This window comes from Engraulis encrasicolus, chromosome 16, assembly GCF_034702125.1.
Source record: "Engraulis encrasicolus isolate BLACKSEA-1 chromosome 16, IST_EnEncr_1.0, whole genome shotgun sequence".
Taxonomy (NCBI): domain Eukaryota; kingdom Metazoa; phylum Chordata; class Actinopteri; order Clupeiformes; family Engraulidae; genus Engraulis; species Engraulis encrasicolus.
The window spans coordinates 28,623,898-28,646,368 of record NC_085872.1 but is presented as its reverse complement, the minus strand read 5'-3'; the positions used below and the strand labels follow the sequence as shown (position 1 = coordinate 28,646,368).

General features: G+C 43.3%; 2 protein-coding genes and 1 long non-coding RNA gene across 3 annotated transcripts; 1 reads left to right on the top strand and 2 right to left on the bottom strand.

The window, feature by feature from the left end:
• Positions 1 to 11,785, top strand: tada1 (transcriptional adaptor 1). Its single transcript, XM_063220367.1, has 8 exons — positions 1 to 105; positions 316 to 407; positions 568 to 633; positions 785 to 879; positions 1,586 to 1,804; positions 3,543 to 3,694; positions 4,498 to 4,654; positions 11,101 to 11,785. Exons 1-8 carry the CDS (start codon positions 32 to 34, stop codon positions 11,251 to 11,253), a joined length of 1,008 nt encoding a protein of 335 aa, XP_063076437.1. The 5' UTR covers positions 1 to 31; the 3' UTR covers positions 11,254 to 11,785.
• Positions 11,786 to 12,247: 462 nt separating this feature from the next.
• LOC134465552 (transcription factor Jun-like) lies at positions 12,248 to 14,114 on the bottom strand. Its single transcript, XM_063219274.1, has one exon. The coding sequence runs from the start codon at positions 13,724 to 13,726 to the stop codon at positions 12,794 to 12,796; it is 933 nt and encodes a 310-aa protein (XP_063075344.1). The 5' UTR covers positions 13,727 to 14,114; the 3' UTR covers positions 12,248 to 12,793.
• Positions 14,115 to 17,136: 3,022 nt separating this feature from the next.
• Positions 17,137 to 20,157, bottom strand: LOC134465551 (uncharacterized). Its single transcript, XR_010038166.1, has 2 exons — positions 18,622 to 20,157; positions 17,137 to 18,493 (listed from the first exon to the last, which is right to left on the bottom strand). It is a non-coding gene; the product is annotated as an uncharacterized LOC134465551 (long non-coding RNA).
• Positions 20,158 to 22,471: the final 2,314 nt, after the last annotated feature.

Genomic DNA, 22,471 nt, shown 5'->3' with positions numbered 1-22,471 from the left:
TGATGTTGCAGCGGCGGGACCGTGCGCCGCAATGGCAGCCCATGCTAGCGAGCTGGAAATAGCAAAGAAAAACCTAACTGATGCTATTGGAGATAATATCAAACAGTGAGTACTGCCTGACGATTACGCGTAAACTTTTTACAGGACAATGTGCCATATTGCGCTTTTACGCATTGTAACTGGACACCTGGCCAATTAGCCAACTGGGGTCGCAGCGTTACTAGCTTAGCTGGCAGTAAAGACGGATTTACCTGTACTGTGGTTGACAGAGATATGTAGCTCTACTAATGTGGGTTGATCTTCATGTCATTGCAGTTACTGGGCAAATCTAAAACTTTGGTTCAAGCATAAAATAAGCAAAGAAGAATTTGATGTTGAGGCCCGACGGCTTCTTGCGCAGGACAATGGTAAGATTGACTTTAGTGGCTTAGTTGGCGTATTTAATGTTGTTTATTTTGAATGCAATTGCTTACTGACCCACGTTGTCATCCCCACTGGTGTGTTTCCATGGTAAATTATTTCCATGACATAGACTCTTTTATAAATGGTTCAACATTTGTCTTTCAGTGCATATCCACAATGATTTCCTTCTTGCAATTTTGACGAGATGTCAAATTACCGTGTCCACTCCAGGTAAGGACTTGTTCAGCTTCACTCTCTTGTCGTGCTTCATGATTGATTCATGATTGAAAGAGAAAGTAAGCTGTGTGTGATTTCTCTTTTTAGAGCTCTATCCCTTTTTCCCCCAAAAACGTTCACCTTCTCATTTTGCTTAACTTTTTAGAAGGCGGCTCAGTCCAGTGGACAAGTGGTCCTGCCACCAAGCCTGGAAAGCCAAAAGGAAAGAAAAGGTTTTCCTCTGTTCGTCAGAAATTTGATGTAAGATGAATACATTTTAAGCCTTTAAAATGTTCAGGCATGTTTTTAGTTACCTGAAGAGTGCAGTGCTATTGACTGATACAGTGTCAGAGTCAGAAACTCCTCTGTCAGTTTAAACTAAAGCTTCTCCTTTGTCAGAAAACTGAAGGCAAAAGTAGCCATAATCAGTGTTTCCCACAGAAGTTTTGTTTATGAAGGTGGTGGAGGATTGTTTAATATCAGAGACACATGACTTGAGCCTATAAAAGTAAACATTTTCTGTGAAGAAACTTAAGACATTATATTCACAACACACAATCTTTATCTTTTCAAGACACTTAGTGTCATGGTGGTTAAAGCATGTATCGGCAAGGTTGGCTGCCTTAACAACAAAGCGTTAAGGGAAGGCCCGATAATGGCATGGCTGGATGTGCTTGATTTGGCATTGCAGACATGCTGCTTTGAAATTTTAGGTTAGCTGAGGGTGTCTTCTTGAATGCACTTGAATGTAATAAAACAGACAGAGCGGTTGGATAATTGTTGTGTGGTGTGATTTTGAGAAAGACTTCTCTTGAAATTCAACATTCAACATTCAACTCTTGGTCTCACGTGTGTGTGTGTGTGTGTGTGTGTGTGTGTGTGTGTGTGTGTGTGTGTGCGTGTGTGTGTGCGTGTGTCCGTGACCGTGTGACCGTGTGACCATGACCCCGACCCCCTCTCTCCTCAGCACCGCTTCCAGCCTCACAACCCGCTGACGGCAGCGCAGCCGTTCTGTGCGCGTGAGCCGGGGCAGGGGGTGGAGGAGGAGGAGCTGCGTCTCAGCGCCCATACGCTACTGCTTCCCTCACGGGGACAGCTGGAGGCACGCATGATGGTCACCGCCTTCGAGCTGGGCCTCGACAACGTCGCCGATGACGCTGTCAGCTCCATGGTCTGCGCACTGGAGGTGTGTATGTGTGCCTGTGTGAGCTGAGGGTATTGTTTTTAAAAGAAATCAAGAGTGGGCCGTGCTATCATACCTGCAGAGAAGTGGCAGAAGCTGTGATTTTCAAAGTTCATGATCAGGGCACACGGTACATGGCCTGCCATTCCAAAACACCTCTGGTCAACTCGCATTTCTTTTGGCCCGGGTCTTCTGGGAGGAGATGACTCCAGTCGCTAGACAACATCAGAATCAGACTTCAGAAAACTATAACTACATCAGTCACTTTCAGATATTTGTGAAAAAGGAGATGCACAAATCAGATGCACATTTCAGGAGTTCACCCCTCCCACCAATAATAATAATTTCTCGATTCGACTGCTCCAGACCTTCAATACGAAGGAAGTCTACCTTGTGTAGTCCCCTCACACTCATGCAACTTCCTGTAATCTTTTTTGGGAGGGCTTTTATTGAGTGGAGTTAAATGAGAGGAGAGAGGGAGATGGGTGAAGGATCGGGAAATGACCTCGGGCTAGAATGGACCAAGAAAGAGCTACTTTTCATTACGTAATGAGACAAATATTGTCATTTTACAGTTGATGGTGACCTCATCTTTTCAATGATCTAGGAATTTTCTTGCCGACCACCACAGTTTCCTGAGTAGAGTAACTTTATTGATCCCCAGGGGGAAATTCAGGTGTCAAGTAGCTTACATAAATACACAGATACACAAATGCCCACATGGGCATTCAAGACACATATAGCACAGGTAATAAAAGGAAATAAAAAATTGAAGTAAAAAATAAAAAGGTAATTGTGCAAAGAACATTCTGTGAGTTGGGATAGACAATGTGCAAAAAACATACCATCGGTTGAGGTAGACAAGATTAACATGACCAGGAAAGATTGTTGACAGATGCATTTATGATATAATATAGTGAAATGGAAGTAAAAGAAATGAGACATATTTCAAGTCAGTAGTTCCATAGTGTAATCAATAGTTCCATAGTGCAGTGATTGGACAATAAACAAACAAACACGCACACACACACAGCAAGAGGTTTCCTGGTCTGGCCCAGCTCTGGCATCAAAGAAATGAGACGTATTTCAAGTCAGTAGTTCCATAGTGTAGTCAATAGTAATATATCGTAAAAAATAACATTGACTCCGGTGATGTTGCTTAGTCATGTGGAATCTCCTAGCTTTGAGCTTAGACAAACTGGATCAGAGAAGAAGGTTTAGGAGTAGGACTAACATATTGCAAGAAGATAAGATGAGAGTAGGGATGCACCGATACCACTTTTTTGAAAACCGATCCAAGTACTAGTACATTAATGTGTGTACTTGCCGATACAGAGTACCAATATCGATACCTTTTACCACCAAAATACAATGAAAATAAATGCATGGCCTTGTTTTTTTCCACCTGTGATATTTTTATTGTCCATTTCCATGTAGATTTAAATGTTAGTAAATGTATGAGGTGGCACTTTTTTCCATGCTGATTTCAAGTCCACAGAACATGACAAGATTTTGCATTGTTTTGAGTAATAGTAGTACTCATAGCTGGTATCGGCAAGTGCTTGACGAGTACGAGTATAATGAGCAGTATCGGGAGCCGATACCGATACCAGTATCTGTATCGGTGCATCCCTAGATGAGAGAAACTTTTTTGTTAAGGCCTTACACTGAAATGTTCACCATTAATTATGTGTCTTTCCGACTGTTAGATAATGCTTCCCATCTGTGCGTGTTCCTCCAGGTCCATCTGAAGGATGTCATCTCTGCCGTGGTCTCCAGGAGGAAGGCTTACCGTCTGCGTGATGGCCATTTCCAGTACGCCTTCAGCAGTGACATCACACCACAGCCATACTTGAAAAACAGCATCGCCGCCTATCAGACAGTAACTGACTGGTAAGTGCCAGAATGCTATGTTGTCATTGGCCCATCATAGCCCCTACGTAAAGTTCTGCTTATTCCGCACTTTAAATGTAATTGCTTTATTTGATTTAGGATAATAATTTTATAGATTAAATTATCAGTTCTTGACATGTGGTCCCTGCTGCTAGTGGTTTTCCTGACTCATTTGCCTTTCAGCCCCTCTGTGAGCCAGTTTTGTTATCATTTGTTTTCTTAACCATGCTAAATCAAGAAGATTAGTGATATCAGTTGATTGTCTTTACTATGATAGTATACCAAAAAAGTATCGCTAAAGTAGTATTTCTCAACGGGGGCCCTACAACCCCCATGAGTTTATTTTATCTTTCTTTAATACTAAGATGGGGTGTTGGCACTCTTAGGATGAAATCAAGGGGCGTTGGGAGGCTTATGATGAGGTCATGTGGGCATGTTCAAATAATGTTGAGAATTACTGTGCTAAAGCAATAAAATCTGTCCCATTTTCATAGCTTCTTCTTACACAGTAATGAGAAACTGTTTTTTTTTTTAACTTAAAAAACAAGCATTTGATGCAACAAACATCTGATGCACAAGGGACAAAGTAGGCTACACTCACATGGCATATGGCTAGTGTCACTACTGATAGAACTGGGCTGTGTCTGGTAATAATGTCAGTATCACTAGGCTAGTGATACTGACATTATTACCAGACACAGCCCAGTTCTATCAGTAGTTGGCCAGTCGGCAGGTGCCGATGTCAATATGGACTGTGGGCTGCCTGTCTCCCTGATGTCCTCTTTGTTCTCCGTCTGTACCAGTCCTCCGCCCAGCGCCTCGCTTCCAGTGGGCCCCCCTCCTCAGGTGTCTCCAGATGACGCGGAGCAGCAGGCAGCCCTCCTACTGGCCTGCTCTGGCCACAGTCTTCCTGCCCCTCTGCCACCAATAAACATGTATGACCTGCTGGAAGCACTGCAGGTAAGCTTCCCTTTGCAGCAGGACACTATGGGCTGGCCCAGTGTTTCTCAACCTTTTTTAAGGCGAGGCACCCTTTCAGTTCATAAAAAATTTCAAGGCACCCCAAACCAATAAGCCGTAACATGGCATCGCATCCGATACCACAAAAGCTTAGAAAAGTAACACATTTGGAGACGTCACACGACCTACGTTCGAAGTTGCAGCTGACTGGAGCGACCTATATTTACTTTATTGTGCATACATGGCAGATGAAAGATACCACTGACTAGCATTAACTTATCAATTTATACGAATATGTATTATATTACATAATTTATTTATCAGACACGTTTCCGCCGCACCCCAGGGTGCCCCGGCACCCCTGTTGAGAAACACTGGGCTGGCCGATCAGTACCTTCAGTCTGTGGTGTAGTCTACCTTTTTGTAGTGGCTTTACTGTATATTTGAGCATTTTTGAAGTGTGTATACTGTATATATTTGTGCTATGCTACAAAATGGATCAATCAATTTTAGGTGGGTATATTGAAATCCCTGAAATTTCGAGGAGGGTATACTGCGTATACCTGCTTTCTACGTAGACTACACCACTGCCTTCAGTGCTTTTTTAGTAGACTTTTTTGCCTAGGAGACGGATAACTGAGCAAATCACCCAAAGAGATGAATGGGGATGGTTTGTAATGGCAGTATGGCATGTCACCTCTTCCACTGCCAACAGCCAGTCATTATGCTGAACTGAACAAACTGCATTGCCATCATTTTGCAGCTTCACAATGCCCTGTCCTTATCATGTCATTACAGAATAACCTGAGAGAAAAGGCTTCAAAAGCTTGATTTTTAATTTTTAATTCACAAGAACCAACTAAGCACGCTAGTATTATCATGGCGGTTTCAATCATATGATTGAAACATATATCATATGACCGTCAGTTATCCGAGAGTCCTTAACTTTTGTTTCCCCGTTCATTTCGAGAGGTTCTAGTCTTACTGATCTGAAATAGATGTCCAAAGGCGTCAGCAAGATGGCTGCTGAGTAAAACAGTGAATGTAAGAACAGCTTTGCTTTTAGTGCAGGGGTGGGGAACCTATGTCTCGAGGGCTGTGTACGGCCCTTGAGGCCGTTTTATCTGTCCCCCGATATAATATTAATGTTATGCAGCTTCACATGAAATATGAGCGTTTTGTAAAAGAATCTTAGAAATTACATTTGCAATACTATTAGTTATATTTCAGGGGACCTAGAGCCATACCTGCAAACTTGTCACCTTTTGGCGAAATTCGCCGTTTTGATTTCAAAATAGGTGACTTATGTGAATCGTGCAGATCCGAAGAGTTTTTTTTTTTTGGGGGGGGGGGGGGGGGGGGGGATAGCCAGTAGCGCCCGACTGAAGTTCTGAAGGGTAAACAGCTGCCTGTCTGATATAGCCTACGCAAAGACGGCGAGATTTCCTACATTACCCAAACACTAGTCATGATGTAACCCACACCCATTGGCTGCCGTTTAATCACAAGGACGCAGCTTCGCATTCACTGGCAGCATGTTTGAAGGCTTGAAGCCCGCGCGGAACGCGAGTTTGCGAAACATAGGACGATATTGCGCCCAAACGCGTTTGGCGTCTCCGATTGGCTACAACGGCTCCCTCGTTCCTCCCCTCTGATGGCTTTCGTTTGACAGCAAGAAAATAAACTCTCGCTCAAAGCAGGCTTGCAGAACATTCGTGTACAATTCGTGTTCGTGTTCTGTAGATCTAACATTAACACATGGATACTTTGATAAGGTCTGTAGGCCTAATGAAACACTGAAATTGCGGTGATAGTTTTCTGTTGTCTAAGTACAGGTCACAGGCAAAGTTGGTTAAAACTGAGGTTGCCTACTTAGTAAGTAGGCAACCTCAGTTTTAACCAACTTTGCCTGTGACCTGACAAAAAAATAGGTGGTGTCATAATGACAGACAAGGCATATTGGATTGTAGAAAATGTATTAAATAGTAGGCCTAGGCCTAGTATTTGGAACAAGGTATAAATCAGATTTCAAGGAGTGAAACTGCTACAGTGGCAAATCAACACAATGATGACAGACAAGTCTTATTGGATTGTAGAAAATGTATTAAATAGTAAAAAGAGAGAAGTCAACCCGGCGCTCAGGTGTGTGGAAAAAATGTCCAAAATGGTGCTCTTGGGGTTGGGAAATCCAGAATTAGGAAAGGTTCCAGGCACTCAGAGGTAAATCAGTCCGAAGAAGGAGGTATATTAAAAAGTCTTTATTATCTGTGGCTACTCATAATTGAAATTAAAATGCCAACATGTTTTGACCATCTAGGTCTTCATCAGGGCAAAGCGTTTTAATTTCAATTATGAGTAGCCACAGATAATAAAGACTTTTAATATACCTCCTTCTTCGGACTGATGTATTAAATAGTATTTGGAACAAGGTATAGGCTACATCAGATTTCAAGGAGTGAACCCGATGCAGTGCCAAATAGACACCCGGTTTCACTCCTTGAAATTAATCTGCCTTGTCTTTCATCATTGTGTTGATTTGCCACTGTAGCAGTTTTACTCCTTGAAATCTGATTTATAGCTTGTTCCAAATACTACTATTTAATATAATACATTTTCTACAATCCAATATGCCTTGTCTGTCATCATGACACCACCTATTTTTGTCAGGTCACAGGCAAAGTTGGTTAAAACTGAGGTTGCCTACTTAGACAACAGAAAACTATCACCGCAATTTCAGTGTTTCATTAGGCTACAGACCTTATCAAAGTATCCATGTGTTAATGTTAGATCTACAGAAGTGGGGATGAACTGATGTGCAGAATGCAGTTCCTAATATGACCACCAGATGGATTTACCGACATAATAAGTAAACCCTATATTTGATACCACATGTGCCATGGACTCGGTGGACAACTTACCAGATCACCTCGAGGTTTGGATAATGTGAATAAAATGAAATTGTATTTGTATTGCATCGTTGGCTAGGCCTGCTTTTGTTTATGCTTTTAGTGTCATCTGTTTCAAGAGATGAGCCAAACCATAATAAAATGACATGATACGGCATTTGTAGGCCTATAAACACATGCAGTTAGGATTACATTAACATTAAGCCTACATTAGGCTACATTACATTGCATTTAGCTGACGCTTTCATTTATTAGGCTAGGCCTATGTAAATAAAAATAAAATCAAATACTGGAGCTCACTGCATCGTTGGGCAGGCTATGGCTACGTTTGTGCGACTTAGCACATCTGTTTCAAGAGATATGCCAAACCACGTTAAAATGAAATACGACACGGCATTTGTGTAGGCCTACTGCATCGTAAATGGTTTGGGTAGCCTACCTTTTGTTTGTTACCCTACTTTTAGTGTCTGTTTCAAGAGATCGGCCAAATTATTTGTACACGAATGTTCTGCAAGCCTGCTTTGAGCGAGAGTTTATTTTCTTGCTGTCAAACGAACGCCATCAGAGGGGAGGAACGAGGGAGCCGTTGTAGCCAATCGGAGACGCCAAACGCGGTTCGGCGCAATATCGTCCTATGTTTCGCAAACTCGCGCGCGGAACCGGTGTTGATAAATAAAATGTCAATAATAGGACGAGCGCAGATTACTTCGGTTTCGTAGGTTTTCAACGGGTGATAAAGAATGTGGCAGTGGTTAATACAAATTAGGTATCGGAGAATGCAAGTAATAAATGTAGTGACGCTGAAATGAAGTGGTGGTGGTGGAGCGAAAACGGCTTGGGCTGGACAGAGCAGGACAGCGCCGGGAGAATAATGTCAGCGTTGCTGTCAGATTCCTCGTCTGACATTTGCCAAGTCCTCGCAAATGCATACGATGGAGTTGTCGTTTCCTAATAACGCCCACGCGATCGCAAACACCCTGCATGGATTTGACATGGATGTGCGAGTAAGTGAAAAACAATAACAAACAAAACTAAAAACTACCGACGTTATGAAAGTAAGTTCTCCGTGATGTTATTGTTTGTTTATTTTTGACATATAGGCTAGTACCTACTTGTCATTCCTAGCGCATGGTAGTATATTTAATCCTGGAGGAGTTTAAAGTCCTAAAGCAACAGCATAATGCGCATAATAAGATAAGACATCATACACGTTATTGCACACGTGTGTCTGTGTCTGAGTGTGTTCTCTCCTGTCCTCCTCTCCCTTCATCTCTTCTCCTCTCCTCTCTCTCTTCTGTGCATTGTCCATGGTATTTGACTTATGCTGTGTGTGAAGTTTGAATGATACTGTGTGGAGGATGTGAAGTTTTGTAGTGTGGTTATGTGTTTTTGTATAGCCTATGTGTTGAAGGCATGCTGTGTTTGTGTGAGGTGTAGGCCTATAGGCCCTACTGTATGTGAGGTTTGAGTGATGGCGTGTGAGGTTTTGTAGTGTTGTCTGTCTGTCTGTCTGTGTTTGGCTGTATGCTTAATGTCTGTGTATGTATGTGGCATGTGTGATGTGATTCACTGTTTTCAGAGGAAATGGAATAAAAACCAATAGAATGGAATACAATGGAATAGAATAAAAACTGCATTGCAAATAATGAAAATAATGGGGGGCGGGGGGGGATGAAATGGAATAAATAGAACTGTGGTGGAAATGTTTAAAATGGATGATGTGAAATGTTGAGAGGTAGACACTAGACAGGAGGTTGTGTGCTCATGTCAGTGGAGCTGGAAATGCTATAGAGCACAGAGACGGGCTAATTTGGCAGCACTGAGGGAAAGGAGGGTGGTGGAGGGGAAGAGCATGGGCAGAAAGGGGCACATTTAAAAATTGCAAAGAAAATAAAATATTAATAATAGTAAATTTAGCAAATAAAATATTGTCTTTTTTTTTGGTGGGGGGTGCGTTGGGGCTCGCGATAGTTTGTCACCTTTTTCAACCCTCCTGAGTTTGCAGGTATGTAGAGCAGGTGGGCTCTTTTTTAAAGGGACACTGTGCAGGAAATGGTCAAAAAAGGTACTGCAACTATGCTGCTCATTGAAACTGGGCTGCCCATTGCCAAATTTGATCTTTACATGAAAGTTTACTAAGTAATAAACAAATATATTCTAGTATGGTCCAAGTACAGTCATTTTTGCAGCTAAAAATGGCTATTTTTGGAAATTCAAAATGGCGAACCATGGAGAAGATCCCCCTTTTCATGTATGAAAAGTGCAATTTTTCCAGTCATAATGAATACTTAGAATTTGATGCTGGTGGTAAGTATTCATGAAAAAGGTAACATCAGTGAATGGGAATTAGTGAATTCTGGAAATAAACAACTAAAAATCTCACACAATGTACCTTTTAAAGGTGGTTTTGGTTCATAGTATGGCCCTTGAAGGATGTTTACGGCCCTTGGAGGAATTTGAAGTGGCCCCTCGAATGAAAAAGATTCTCCACCCCTGTTTTAGTGCCTTGTGTCCGTGTATACAAAAACAGATCTCTTGATATTTATTTGTTTTCATTTCGACCATTTCAACTCTCAAGACCTTGTAGTAATCCCTTGCAAACAGCTTTCAAGACACTGTGACTCACCACTGCCACAGTGGTGAGTGACTCACCGCTGCACTGACTGCATATTTGATCTCTCCGTGTTGATTATGTATGTCCTCTTATCCATTATGGTTAGTTTTGTTTCCAAAGAGGATGGCTTTTAAGGCTCTGAAGTACATCAGCCTTGAAATGGTCATATGAAACAATAGCTCTTTTGTTGCTCTGTTTGGAGCACACACACTGTAGACTTGTTAAGCCTCTCAAGTAGGGCTGGGCAATATATCGAGATTGAAGATATATCGAGAAGGAGAAACATTAAATGTAAATGTATTAGGCATATGCTGCTTATTGGATCACGGGTACCCAAAGGATTTGTATGCAATACTCAGAGTTTAAGTTTGAGGATTTTCATCACCTATAAATGCCAGTTCATGAAGTATATGACAACAAAAGCTCTTGTTCTAAACATTTGATCTATCCAATGCACCCAAGTGTTATACATTGCCCTTCTCAGATGTTCAGGACAGTTTTCTTTTACTCTTGATAATATCATACTTGTCTGTTCCTGTCTCCACCTTGGAGAATTAAACACCACCAATGTACACGGTTCAGAAAAACTAAGGGATATTTGGCTTTCGGTGAAATATATGTTAGAAAATGAGAAAAATAGAAAGTGAATTACTGTAAAGTACCAGCTACTGTGATTCTGTGCTTGAAGACGACGTTGACAATGAGGATTTGTACACAGATACCATAGTCCATCCTGACATTTCTAACTTTTTCGTGAGCTGTGTAGATGTAATATGCTTTTTATTGTTGTTGTTATTATGAATGATGATGATAATAATACGGTAATAATAATAATAATAATAATGAAAGTAATTAATTATCTCCTGAGGAGATGTGTTCTAAGATCTTTGCTCCCCTCCTGCTCTTTCCCTTCCTCGCTATGGCAGGTCCATCGTAAGGTCATGCCCTCGCACACCATGTACGCCCTGAACATGGAGCGCATCCTGTCACGCCTGTGGCACCCCAGCCACGAGGAGCTGGAGCAGGACCGCGTGCACCGGCAGCGGCTGGCTTCCAAGGAAGGCCTGCTGGTCAGCTGAGCACCACCCTCCGCCTCTTGTCACCTGGAAGTCGGACACATGCATAACTGTGGCTCTACCATTCACTGCGGCCTACCGCACCACATCCCTGGCGAGTTTTACCAGGTGTGTCTGTCTGTTGGACTTTAAAAAGAAAGAAAGATAAGCCATGTGAATGCATGAAACCGTGCAACACAGAGGCCGTGTGGTCAGTACAGACTGGCTTGTGGGGCATAGGACATCCTCACTGTGCCATTGCAGGATTTTTTTTTGCTCCCCCAGGGTTTTTTTTGTTTGTTTAAGGTGCCTGGGGGGGTCAAATCTCATTTGTGTTCGTTAACTAAATGTATTTGCACCTGTTCTTTGTAAATATCTTTGTAACTGTTTTGTAGCTATACAAATGCCCATGTTAAAATAAACTCCTGGAGCAAAAAAAAAAAAAACCTTTCGGGAGTTGGTTTAATTGGTAGGGTGTTTCATTCACCACCATTGTGAGCTTAGCACTTTGAACTAAATTGAAACGTCTTTAAATATAATTTATTGTATTATTATTATTATAGCTACCTGAGAAAAGAGAGCTCAGATCTGGAAGGCTGTATTGCCGTGATCAGGAAGTGAATAGAGAGAATTCTGACCCAATATGCACAGTATTTAAGGGAACACTCCTGCCAATTTCAAAATACTGTTGTATTGCTCACACTACCCTTTACTTGTTAGTACCCAATGATGTTTTTGGGAATACATTTGTTTAAAAAAAGTTTTTTTGAAATGTAAACAAAAGTTGCCCCCATTAGAATAGCTCATATCTATGAAAAGGCTGAGCCAAAAAATGCGGCGTCACCGGGTACTGACAAGTCAAGGGTAGCGTGAGCAATACAACAGCATATTGAAATTGGCAGGAGTGCTCCCTTAAAGTCAAATTGTGTTTAACTGGATGTCATGACTCATGCCATACATGTGCAATCAAGAAATCATGTAGGAGTCCACACAAAGAATTGATATTCCTTAGTCGTCATTCATTTTAACAGTCCATTAAAGCTTTATTTTATGCTTTAATATTTGAACACAATCTAATACATTTAAAGTATTGCAATAGTAGTGATTAACATTTACAAAAACAAGACAAGTTATTTACAGATTTACACTGAGCTAGTAGGAAACTATTTGAAAATACTAAATGCAAATATGAAAGAGTTCAGTGTCAAATTATTTCATTAACAAAATTGTAAACAAAATTTCAGCTTGCAGGAGAATCAGTTCCAAAAGACCAACTCAGCATGAAATGTGTACAATCAAAAACGAATCGGCTCTTCTTGTGGTTAGGGTTTTTTTTTGTTTTTTTGTAAACCACATTTTGGGAAAACAGAGTGCCTATTGCAGAAGTTTGCTGGTGACAAGGTCAAATGTTCAAGGGAATACACCCAATCCAGTCTTTCTCATGCCATGGATAGTGTGGGAACTCAAACTATGTGCTGAACATCTTTTTTTGTCTTAAGTGCTAAGTTAAATCCTTGGCTATATCAAGAACTGTCCAGGTCCATTCAAATGTTCACAGCCCCCCTCAGAAAGCTTTTATTCGCTGCGTCAACATGAGGTGACAGCCGCTGTTTACATGATCCATGACCCTTAGCTTGAGCTGCGCTACCTCGTCTCGCAGTATGTTAGCTGTTGAACACAACTCTGTGTTCTGCGTTTTCAGGAATTTGACTTTCTCCTCCAATCTTGATAGTCGCTCAAGCTTTCTTTTCCGGCACTTGGACGCAGCGACCCTGTTCCTCATGCGCTTTCTCTCCGCTTTTATCCTCTCCTGATTCTCCATGTCAATCGGAGACAAGGGAGGGGTATCGCTGTTCATATCAGGAACACGCTGTGGCTCCTCTTTGTATCCCTGCTGTAGTGGGTGTTGGCATGACAGTCGCGGGCCTGGTTCGCTTTGCTGGGACATCGCTGGGTAACTCCCAGAGGAGTTGGACTCGGCGTACGCAGGTGCGCGGCCGAGTGAGTTCAGGCTTGAGTATTCTGGTGGGTCCACTCGCACAGCACTTGTTAAGGATGAATTTCCCTGATCTGAGGTCAAAGGTGTCATATCCGTGGATGCTGGCATCCCTTGGCCCACTGGGTACGCCACTGGCATGTGCTGCTGATGGTGTAGCTCCTCGAGTGCTTTGATAAAGCCTTCAGCAAAACCCTCCTGCTCGTCTGTGGCATTCTTGGAACACACGAATTGAGATGGGGTCGGCGTTGTCAAACTGTTGCAAGACTGTACAATCAAGCGCTCCAATTCCGGCGACGTCAGTTTAAGCAACCCGACGTCTGGTGATGTCAGTATGTCCATTGCCTTGGCGCGCAGGTGCGGTTTTAAATGTTTCATAGGATCATTAAGATCCAGGGTCATGTTCCGCTTCAGCGCCTTGGCATTATATCCACAACCCACATTTTTTTGTTGTGGGGGCATGGGTGTGTTGAGAGACTCGTCATAGAATGTGGCTTCCATATTGACTGGTGTGAACTTCTCACTTTCGGAAGATGGAAACACTCCTGTCCGACTGTCGGATTCCTCTGTCCGGGAGTAGATATGGAAACCAATCGTCTTCTGATGTTTTCTTTGATCAGTTTGATCTTTTCCTAGTCAATATCCAGTGATACGTCGACGTTACAGATCTATCGGCAAGTTCTTGAAATCCGTGCGTAACGCGCACCATATGTTGGTAACTGTAGAGAACTCTCTGTCGGCGCACCGGAATATCACAGAATCTCAATTATCATCAAACAAAAAGGTTTCCGAAACTTGATCGAGGACCGTCCCGGCCCTGTTTTCGCTCTCGCAATCTACTTCCAACGTGGAGTCAAACTTTATAAGACGGACTGCTGCTTTGACTCTGAAAATAACAATGATGTCATATTTAAGACTTGCCATTGGTCAGAGTCACCATTATGGGCGTTTCTGTTTGGTCTCGACACTCTGACGATGGACCACCTTCCTGTACCCCGGTGCTTCATGGGATTAGGTAATGCCTTACTCCCGATGCACCATGGGATTACGTAGTGTTTTTGCATAGTTTACAGGGACTGCGAGGCAAAGTGTCCAATATTTCATATAACCACGCTTTTCTTGTTATATTTGGAAAGGTGTGTCACAGGTAAACTGTAAACACAATCGTTCCATTGCCTTTAATGTAAACGATATGAACATCTACCCATTTTCTTCTCTGACAAGTGTCGTTGGACCTTCCTATGGACCTTGACACAACGTATCCTAATCGTGGATAAAAATTAACAGCTCTGATTTGCTACAATATAACCCGCAATTGCCGGAGGTTAAAACGAGCCCCATTCGATTCCATGCGCAGTCTACCTTTGACATGTTGTGGGACCTACCTCATTTCGCTATTAAATCCATTCTTAATTTTATTACACATTATATTTATGACGTTGTCGTAATGAATGTTGCATATCATGCATGGCCTGACGTGAATTTGCACAAGCCTCCACAGGGCAGACAACTTTTCTCTCAAATGAGTGATGACCTAGTTTTGTCATTTTTTCTATGAATCAAATGAGCTGTAGTCTTACTAAATGGAGAGGTATTGTCAAAAGATATTTACACTCTCTGCACCTATGTGCCATTTTGGGTCACTCTTGATCCTCAACTTCCTTCATATCAATAATAAAATAGTTTTCATGCAATTAAAGTGCTGATTTGTGTGTGTGTGTGGTTGATTTCACCACATAGGAAATCAAGGAAGATTACTTATCGGTAACACCAGGCCTCTAACTTAACTTTTTTCATCTCCAGCTAAACTGAAATTTCACCAACATTTGGCCGGTTGGCTGGTGTTAAGAGTGCTGGGTAACCCCTCAACAAATGTTGCTTGGTCAGGTAGAACAGTAGGAAGTGTTCTGTGAAATGTGAAATCTGAATAAACTGAGTTGGCAAATTGTCAGGATCGTGAACTTACTCTGTGAATTTCAAGACCGCTTGCTTGTCTGTTGGTTGCCTTAGCTGCAGGGAAACAAACATATGAAGGCATTTGACACATTCAGTCTGAATTCTGAGTTGGAATGTTTCAGCAAGTCACTGCAGCCTGACATGGGAAGACACTGTCAACAACAACTTTGACCTCTGGCTTCGATTCCTCTGATATGTGCCATTTTCATTTAGTTGTGAAGGAAGTGCAATAGAGAAGTAGCAAGAGGCACACACATTTACTGTACTTGAGGTTACCACGGTGTCTCGTCAAATATTTATTTGAAAGTAACACTTTGAGAACACATTCAACCTTTAATTTTAAACATGGTCTTTCACAATAGCCATGAACCAAGGAAGATTCAGAAATTCAGAAGAAACTAGACCCTCTTTTGGATAAGAATATTTCTGTGACTCCCGTCTCTCGTCATTTTTGGAAAAAAATAAAACATAAAATATTAAATAGCAGTGTTGCCTCGGGACCCTCCTTGACTTTGAAGTTTCTGATGCCCTTTTCCCTTGAAGAGCACCTGCACAACATTTGATTGAGACCCAAGGCAGTGCTCTCCCATCTCTCCTTTTTAATATAAAATCTGACTTTGCAATTCCCCACAGGAAAAGAATGAATACATTTACCAATCATAGAAGTCAATATTATGTTCCACAATGTTAGTATGACCGAAGGTGTTCCCACGCAGTTCGTTCCCCTCAGGGCTGTGAACTCACCACCTCGTCAACGCAATGGGCGACACAGTACGAGACCGCTGAACTAAAGGGCCGGTCTGATAGCCCAACGCTACTGCAATGTTTTGAGGCTTCGGGAGGGAGATTTACTAACATTCCACGCCACACTCTGCTAGTTGGCCTCCGTTACACTCTCCCCGCTAAACTTCACTCCCATCCGGGTCATGGCACCAGTGTGACCAAAGGTGTTCTCGCACAGTTCGTCCCTCTCGAGGCCGCGAACTCACCACCACATCAACGCATCTGTTCGGCAATGGGAGGCACAGTACGAGACCGCTGAGCTAAAGGGCCAGTCGGATAGCCCAACGCTACCGCACTGTATTGAGGCTTCGGGAGGGAGATACTAACGTTCTACGCCACACTATGCTAGTTGGCCATAAATTGTTCTAGATGATGGACCAACACATAATACTTCTTACTGACGAACAGCTTTTACTCTGTCCATCAGCAATGTTTAAAGACGCACCATGTAAAATTTTCGGGGTTAAATCATAATCAGTGGACCCGTAACCCCTTAGCGCAGCGCTATGGCTCTGTAATGTCATCATAGCAATGTTGTTATGATGTAGTTGAGCATTTTCAGTAAGTGAATAGGGTCGCCGGCGTCCCCATCTGCAGTAAGAGGGTCTACACGACTCTTTCTAGGGCTCTCTGGGTCACCACACGGGTGGTAGAGATTGGAAACACACTTGCAAGGTGCATTTATGAGAGACACCTTGCTTGACTGACTACATGGTTGGCTTCTGGTTGTGTGTGTAGATGTGTACATAGCTTCAAGCCAACAAGAAAACAGTGATTGTATAACGTGTCCTTTGATTTCTCCCTTTTAGTTGTGAGTTCTCCTTGGTAGTCTTTTGTTTGACTTTTTGGTCTGTTGCTTGATAACTGTACAGTTTGATATTATTTTGCAATTAACATTTAGTCCAGGCCCATAGGCAGAGCCCTTATGAGGAAGCCAACTAGAAGAGTAGAGTAGAGTATAATTTATTCATCCCAGGGGGGAAATAAGGTATCAAGTAGCATACATACATACATACTGTACATGAATACAGAAGACATTGTGTAACCGGGCTTTCCTTTAAGAAAGTGATTTACAATTAAAATAATGAACAATAATACTAGGACCTGGATCAGAAGATCTAAGTAAGAGAGAGGAGCGAGTGTTAAGCAACAATAATGAGTCAGACAAGAAATTCCTTTTTGAGTGAAAACTCGTATATTGTTTACAAAATGTTTGAAGTGTATAAAAACCCAAATAAAATAAAACAGTGTGCACACTTAAAATAAACAATGGTCCCGGGGCCTTAAACAAAATAGAAATGGTAAAAAGTGGAAAAAGGGGGGGAAAGTTCCTTTGTAGGGTACTTAAGGGTATCCGTGGTCGCTCTGGGAAAGGCTCGCCATCAGTGTCCTTTGACCAGGTGAAGTCCTGGCCCAGTTGTCTTCTTTTCAATCCTATCCGTCCAAAAAAACCTGACCTGATAGGTCACATTCATCCATACATACATTTCAATTAGTACAATGTACAATAAATCTAAGATGCATCATATTATCTAATTTATCAAATTGTCATACTGGGATGACAAATCACATATCTTCTTAAATCATTAAATTCAAGTGCATGAAAACAAGTCGTTCATGTGCTACGCCTTTCTACAAAACGCAGGTAGCAAAGGGTCCAATAAAACTACATTCAAAATGCCTCAACAATAAATACATACAACATAAACCATAAAATACACATTAGAATCTAAAGCTTAGAAGGGATCACTGTCAGAGACGTGCTTAATATCCTCTTACACTAATAGGCCTATTCATGTAAGAAGAAACTGCACTAAAAATTACCCTTTATTTACTTTAAATTAAATACTGTGAAAGGTTTCAATAAATTGCATAGTGCAATGAAACATTACATTCATAACAGCAATGAAATTATCCTCTTGTCTTAGTTAAATCACTATTAAAGAAATAGTAATAAACTTCTCTTTGTGTAGAACCCATCAGTAATAATAACTAGTGTTATGTAAATAATAGCAACTACTGTAAGGCTAGTGTAACTAGTGTAAGGCTACTGATGGTAATCAGCATCAGTATCAGTAATGGCTACTGATGGTTATAAATATCAATAATTAGTAATGGCTACTAATGGTTATCAGTATCAGTAGTCAGTATCAGTAATATCAGTTATCAGTAATATCAGTTATCAGTATCTGTAATATCAGTTATCAGTATCAGTAATCAGTTATCAGTATCTGTAAAGATCGTGAAGATCGTAAACATATTCTTTTTCACCAGTGACGCTTACAACGTTAGCCTGGTCAGTGCATTGGGAACGTTCGGAGACAACCGTTACTCTTGTCGGGCATTGCTAACATTTCTGTGGCTAACCATTGATATAGTGCAGGAGATGGGACAAGGGCACTAAACGGCTAAACAGATGTTATTCCTCACCGTTGCTCCTGATGATGTGCTCAAGGGGATGAATCCGGTGAGTACACTTAGACACAGCGGTGAATGGTGAATGGTGCCTGGCAGTTCTCGGGGGTTAGCCTGTTAGCAGAAATGAACGTTCGGGGCAACCGTTATTCTTGTTGGGCATTGCTAACATTTCTGTGGCTAATCCATTCACACAGTGCAGGAGATGAGAGGAGAAGAGTTAAAACACAGTTATTCCTCACCGTCGCTCCTGAAGATGGTGATGTGTGATGTGATGATACGATGGTGAGAAGTTGATGCCTCTGGTGGTTCTTGAGGGGTTAGCCTGTTAGCAGAATCAGTGCATCAGTGCCGGAGATGGCGGTAAATATCAGTGTTTTCGTTTGTCACATAAAAGAGTTGTCTTACCGACGTGGCTGTCAGCTAACATGTGGCTCTTGATGATGTTCTTACTGTCGTGATCTTCCACACTGTCCGGTGATGCTCAAAAAATGTTGATGTTGTTAACGGTTATAACGATGATGATAAAGTTTCCAAACAGCAAGTGGCTGGCTCAGATGATGGTTGTCAAAGAGACTGAAACAATCCTTGCGCCTTGGTTTCATTCAGCGGCTCGCGTTCTTAGGCTCGTGTGACATCTGATTGGCTGTAGTAATTCTTGCGTGTATGTGTAGCTGTTGTCATATTTCATTGGGGAATACTGATAGAACAGGGGTCACTCTGTTTCGTGTATCTTGCGTAGTATGTAGTGGATGCGAGTGGATGGTGTGTAGGTCGTGAACTGTGTTGTTTACATTGTGTACATGAGTGAGTGTGTGTGTGTGTGTGTGTGTGTGTGTGTGTGTGTGTGTGCGTGAGTGTGTGTGTGTGTGTGTGTGTGCGTGCGTGCGTGCGTGTGTGTGTTCATGTCTTTTGAACTCCGGGTTTCATCCTCCCCTCCTGAACCTTTGCACGTCCCTGTGCAAGGTGGACATCTACACAGCAATCACTGGGGATGGGGTAGTGGATTGTACAGGTACTTCATTGATCACTTCGGACCAAGCTATGGACAAGCCTTGAAAGAAGGATCTCATTGCCTTGGCCAAAGGATTTCCTAATTCTGCATAGTCAAGCCGTTGTGGGGGTTGACGATTGCGCTCAGATCTCCTGAGGGGTTCATCAGGGTTTGTGTTTTCGTGAATACTTGTGGTTTCAGTCGTTTCATCATGTTGTTCCTCAGGTTCCACTACTTGTAGACTTTCATTCTCCTCATGTTCTTGCTCTATTGGAATGTCTCTATCTGTGGGGTTGTCGTTATCGGTGGGTGTGTCTTTATCGGTAGGTATGTCTTTAACGGTGGGTAGGTCTTTATCAGTGAGTATGTCTGTATCGGTACGTAAGTATTCAGGATCACTCTGGTGAGAGGTAGACTCGATCATCAAAGGACTATCTGGAATACTTTCGGACATGTCGGGTAAGTTCAGATCAGGTAACTTAGGTTGGGTGTCAAGTTCAGGTAAGTTATGATTTGCAGGACAAGGGTCTTGGGGCTCTTGGACATTGGCCATGGGAAGATCTGGGTGCACTGGACTCTCTGTGATCTCAGGGACAGGGGAACTCAACCAGACAGGGATGAGCGAGTAGTCGTCGTCATCCGAGGAGCTCTCTGCCTCTGCTACAGGGTTGGCACGTGTTCTTGGTCTGCGCGGCACCGACTTCTGCACAGGCTGAGTGTCCTCTTCGACAGGTAGGTATCCGCACGGAAGCAGCAAGTCTCTATGTAGTGTCCTCTGGGGACCATCTTCAGTTTCTAGTTTAATGGTGTATACTGGGAGAGTGCCTGCTCTTGTAACGACAACATGGACAGTGGATTCCCATTTGTCAGCAATCTTGTGCTTTCCTCTTATGCGGACGTTTCTCACCAGTACTCTATCTCCAGGCTCTAGATCTGAGGCGGTGACATGCCGGTCATATCTTGTCTTGTTCTTTAGTGCTATCTTTGCTGACTTTTCCTTTGCAACTTCATAGCTCTCTTTCAGACGGGACTTGAGGGTTTTGACATACTCTGAATGAGAGGAGTGTTGGCCCTCTGGCACTGGCAGCTTGAAAGCAAGGTCAACAGGTAACCGGGGTTGGCGCCCGAACATGAGCTCGTACGGGGTGAAACCTGTGACCTCGTTCCGGGTGCAGTTATAAGCATGGACCAAGGGTCTTACATGGTCGCTCCAACGGTACTTGTCTTTATCCTCTAGAGTCCCAAGCATGTCGAGCAGGGTGCGGTTGAACCGTTCTACTGGGTTACCTCTAGGGTGGTATGGAGTTGTTCTAGTTTTGCGGATACCGGCCACCCGACAAAGCTCTTTTATGGTGTTGGACTCAAAGTCGGGGCCTTGATCACTGTGCAACTTTTCGGGGAAGCCATAATGAATAATGAAATTCTCCCAGAGGCACTTGGCTACAGTCTTGGCTGTCTGGTTTCGTGTTGGGATGGCCACTGCATACTTGGTAAAGAAGTCGGTGATAACCAGCACGTCCTTGGTGTTACTCTGGTCCGGTTCGATGGAGAGGAAGTCCATGCAAACTAACTCCAGGGGTCTGGTGACTTGAATGTTCACTAATGGTGCAGCCTTTTCTGGTCGCGCCTTCCTCCTCACACACCTGCCACACTTCTTCACCTTCTCTTCCACATCTGATGCCATCTTCGGCCAGTAGAAGCGGGTCCTCACGAGGTCTAGGGTTCGGTCGACTCCCATGTGGCCCATGTCGTCGTGCAGACTGGTGAGCACTGGACTTCGGAACTCAGCTGGGAGGACAAGCTGGTACGCCCTCTGGGATCCCACTTGGCGGCGGCGGTACAGGATGTTGTTGTGGAACTCAAGACGATGGAGTTCACGGAGGTAGAGTGGAAGATCAGGGAGTTGGGTGCGCAGAGTGGGTGGTGGTGTTTCCCCATGTTCGATCTGGTGAATAACATGTTTTATGCACTGGTCAGCCCTTTGCTTTTCTGCTATCTGTGCTTCTGAAAGATGCGGGATGGCTGGGAGGCCTCCGAACTGTTCTTCTTGTTCATAGCACTCGGGAATAGCACAGAATGATGTAGCAAGGGTCTCCACTAAGGCAACATGGTCTCCTTCTCTCTCATCATCCGGGCTGGCACTGAAGGCAAGTTGTCGCTCACAGATGGCCTTCACGACTGAATGGTCCACCTCATCTGGGTTCTCTGGATCGGTAAGATGGTCTTGAGTGAACTGCTGGATGCGCTCCTTCTCTTTCTGTGACCTTGGATCGTCTGCTCGCTTCTCCTGTTCCCTGCGTGATAGTCCGTCTGCATCTCCGTTCAGTTTCCCTGGGCGGTAGGAGAGCTTGAAGGAGAATGTAGACAGTGCAGCTAGCCACCTGTAGCTCGTCGCGTCGAGTTTGGCTGATGTGAGGATATAAGTCAGCGGATTGCTATCTGTCACCACGGTGAAGTTGTTACCATAGAGATAGTCGCTGAACTTCTCCGTCACCGACCACTTGAGTGCGAGGAACTCCAGTTTGTGCGCTGGGTAGCGACTCTCACTCTGTGATAGACCTCTACTCGCATACCCTATGACTCTGAGCTGGTTGTCTTGCTCTTGGTACAGTACAGCACCGAGCCCGGTGGTGCTGGCATCGGTGTGGAGTATGTAGGGTTTCTGGGGGTCGGCGAATGCCAGAACAGGGGCTGTAGTGAGGCTCTGGATGATGTGTTCAAAGGCTTTCTGGCAATCTGATGTCCAGCGGCTTCCAAAAGGCTCTTTGGGGTTGTGATACTGGACTGTCTTTGTTCTCGTGTCTGTCTGCTTCGCCTTCGACTTCTGGTGGTAAGGTGGGTAGCCAGAGGTCAAGTTGTGGAGAGGCTTCACAATGCCGGAGTAGTCCTTCACAAACCTCCGATAGTAACCAGAGAACCCGAGAAACGAACGGAGCTCCTTCAGGGTACGGGGTCTCGGCCAAGTCTTCAGTGCTTCGATCTTCTGGGGATCTGTTTCCACGCCCGTCCGTGAGACAATGTGCCCCAAGTAGCGAACAGATGTCTGAAAGAAGCGGCACTTCTCCGGGGATAACTTGAGACCGTTTTCCCTCAGGCGA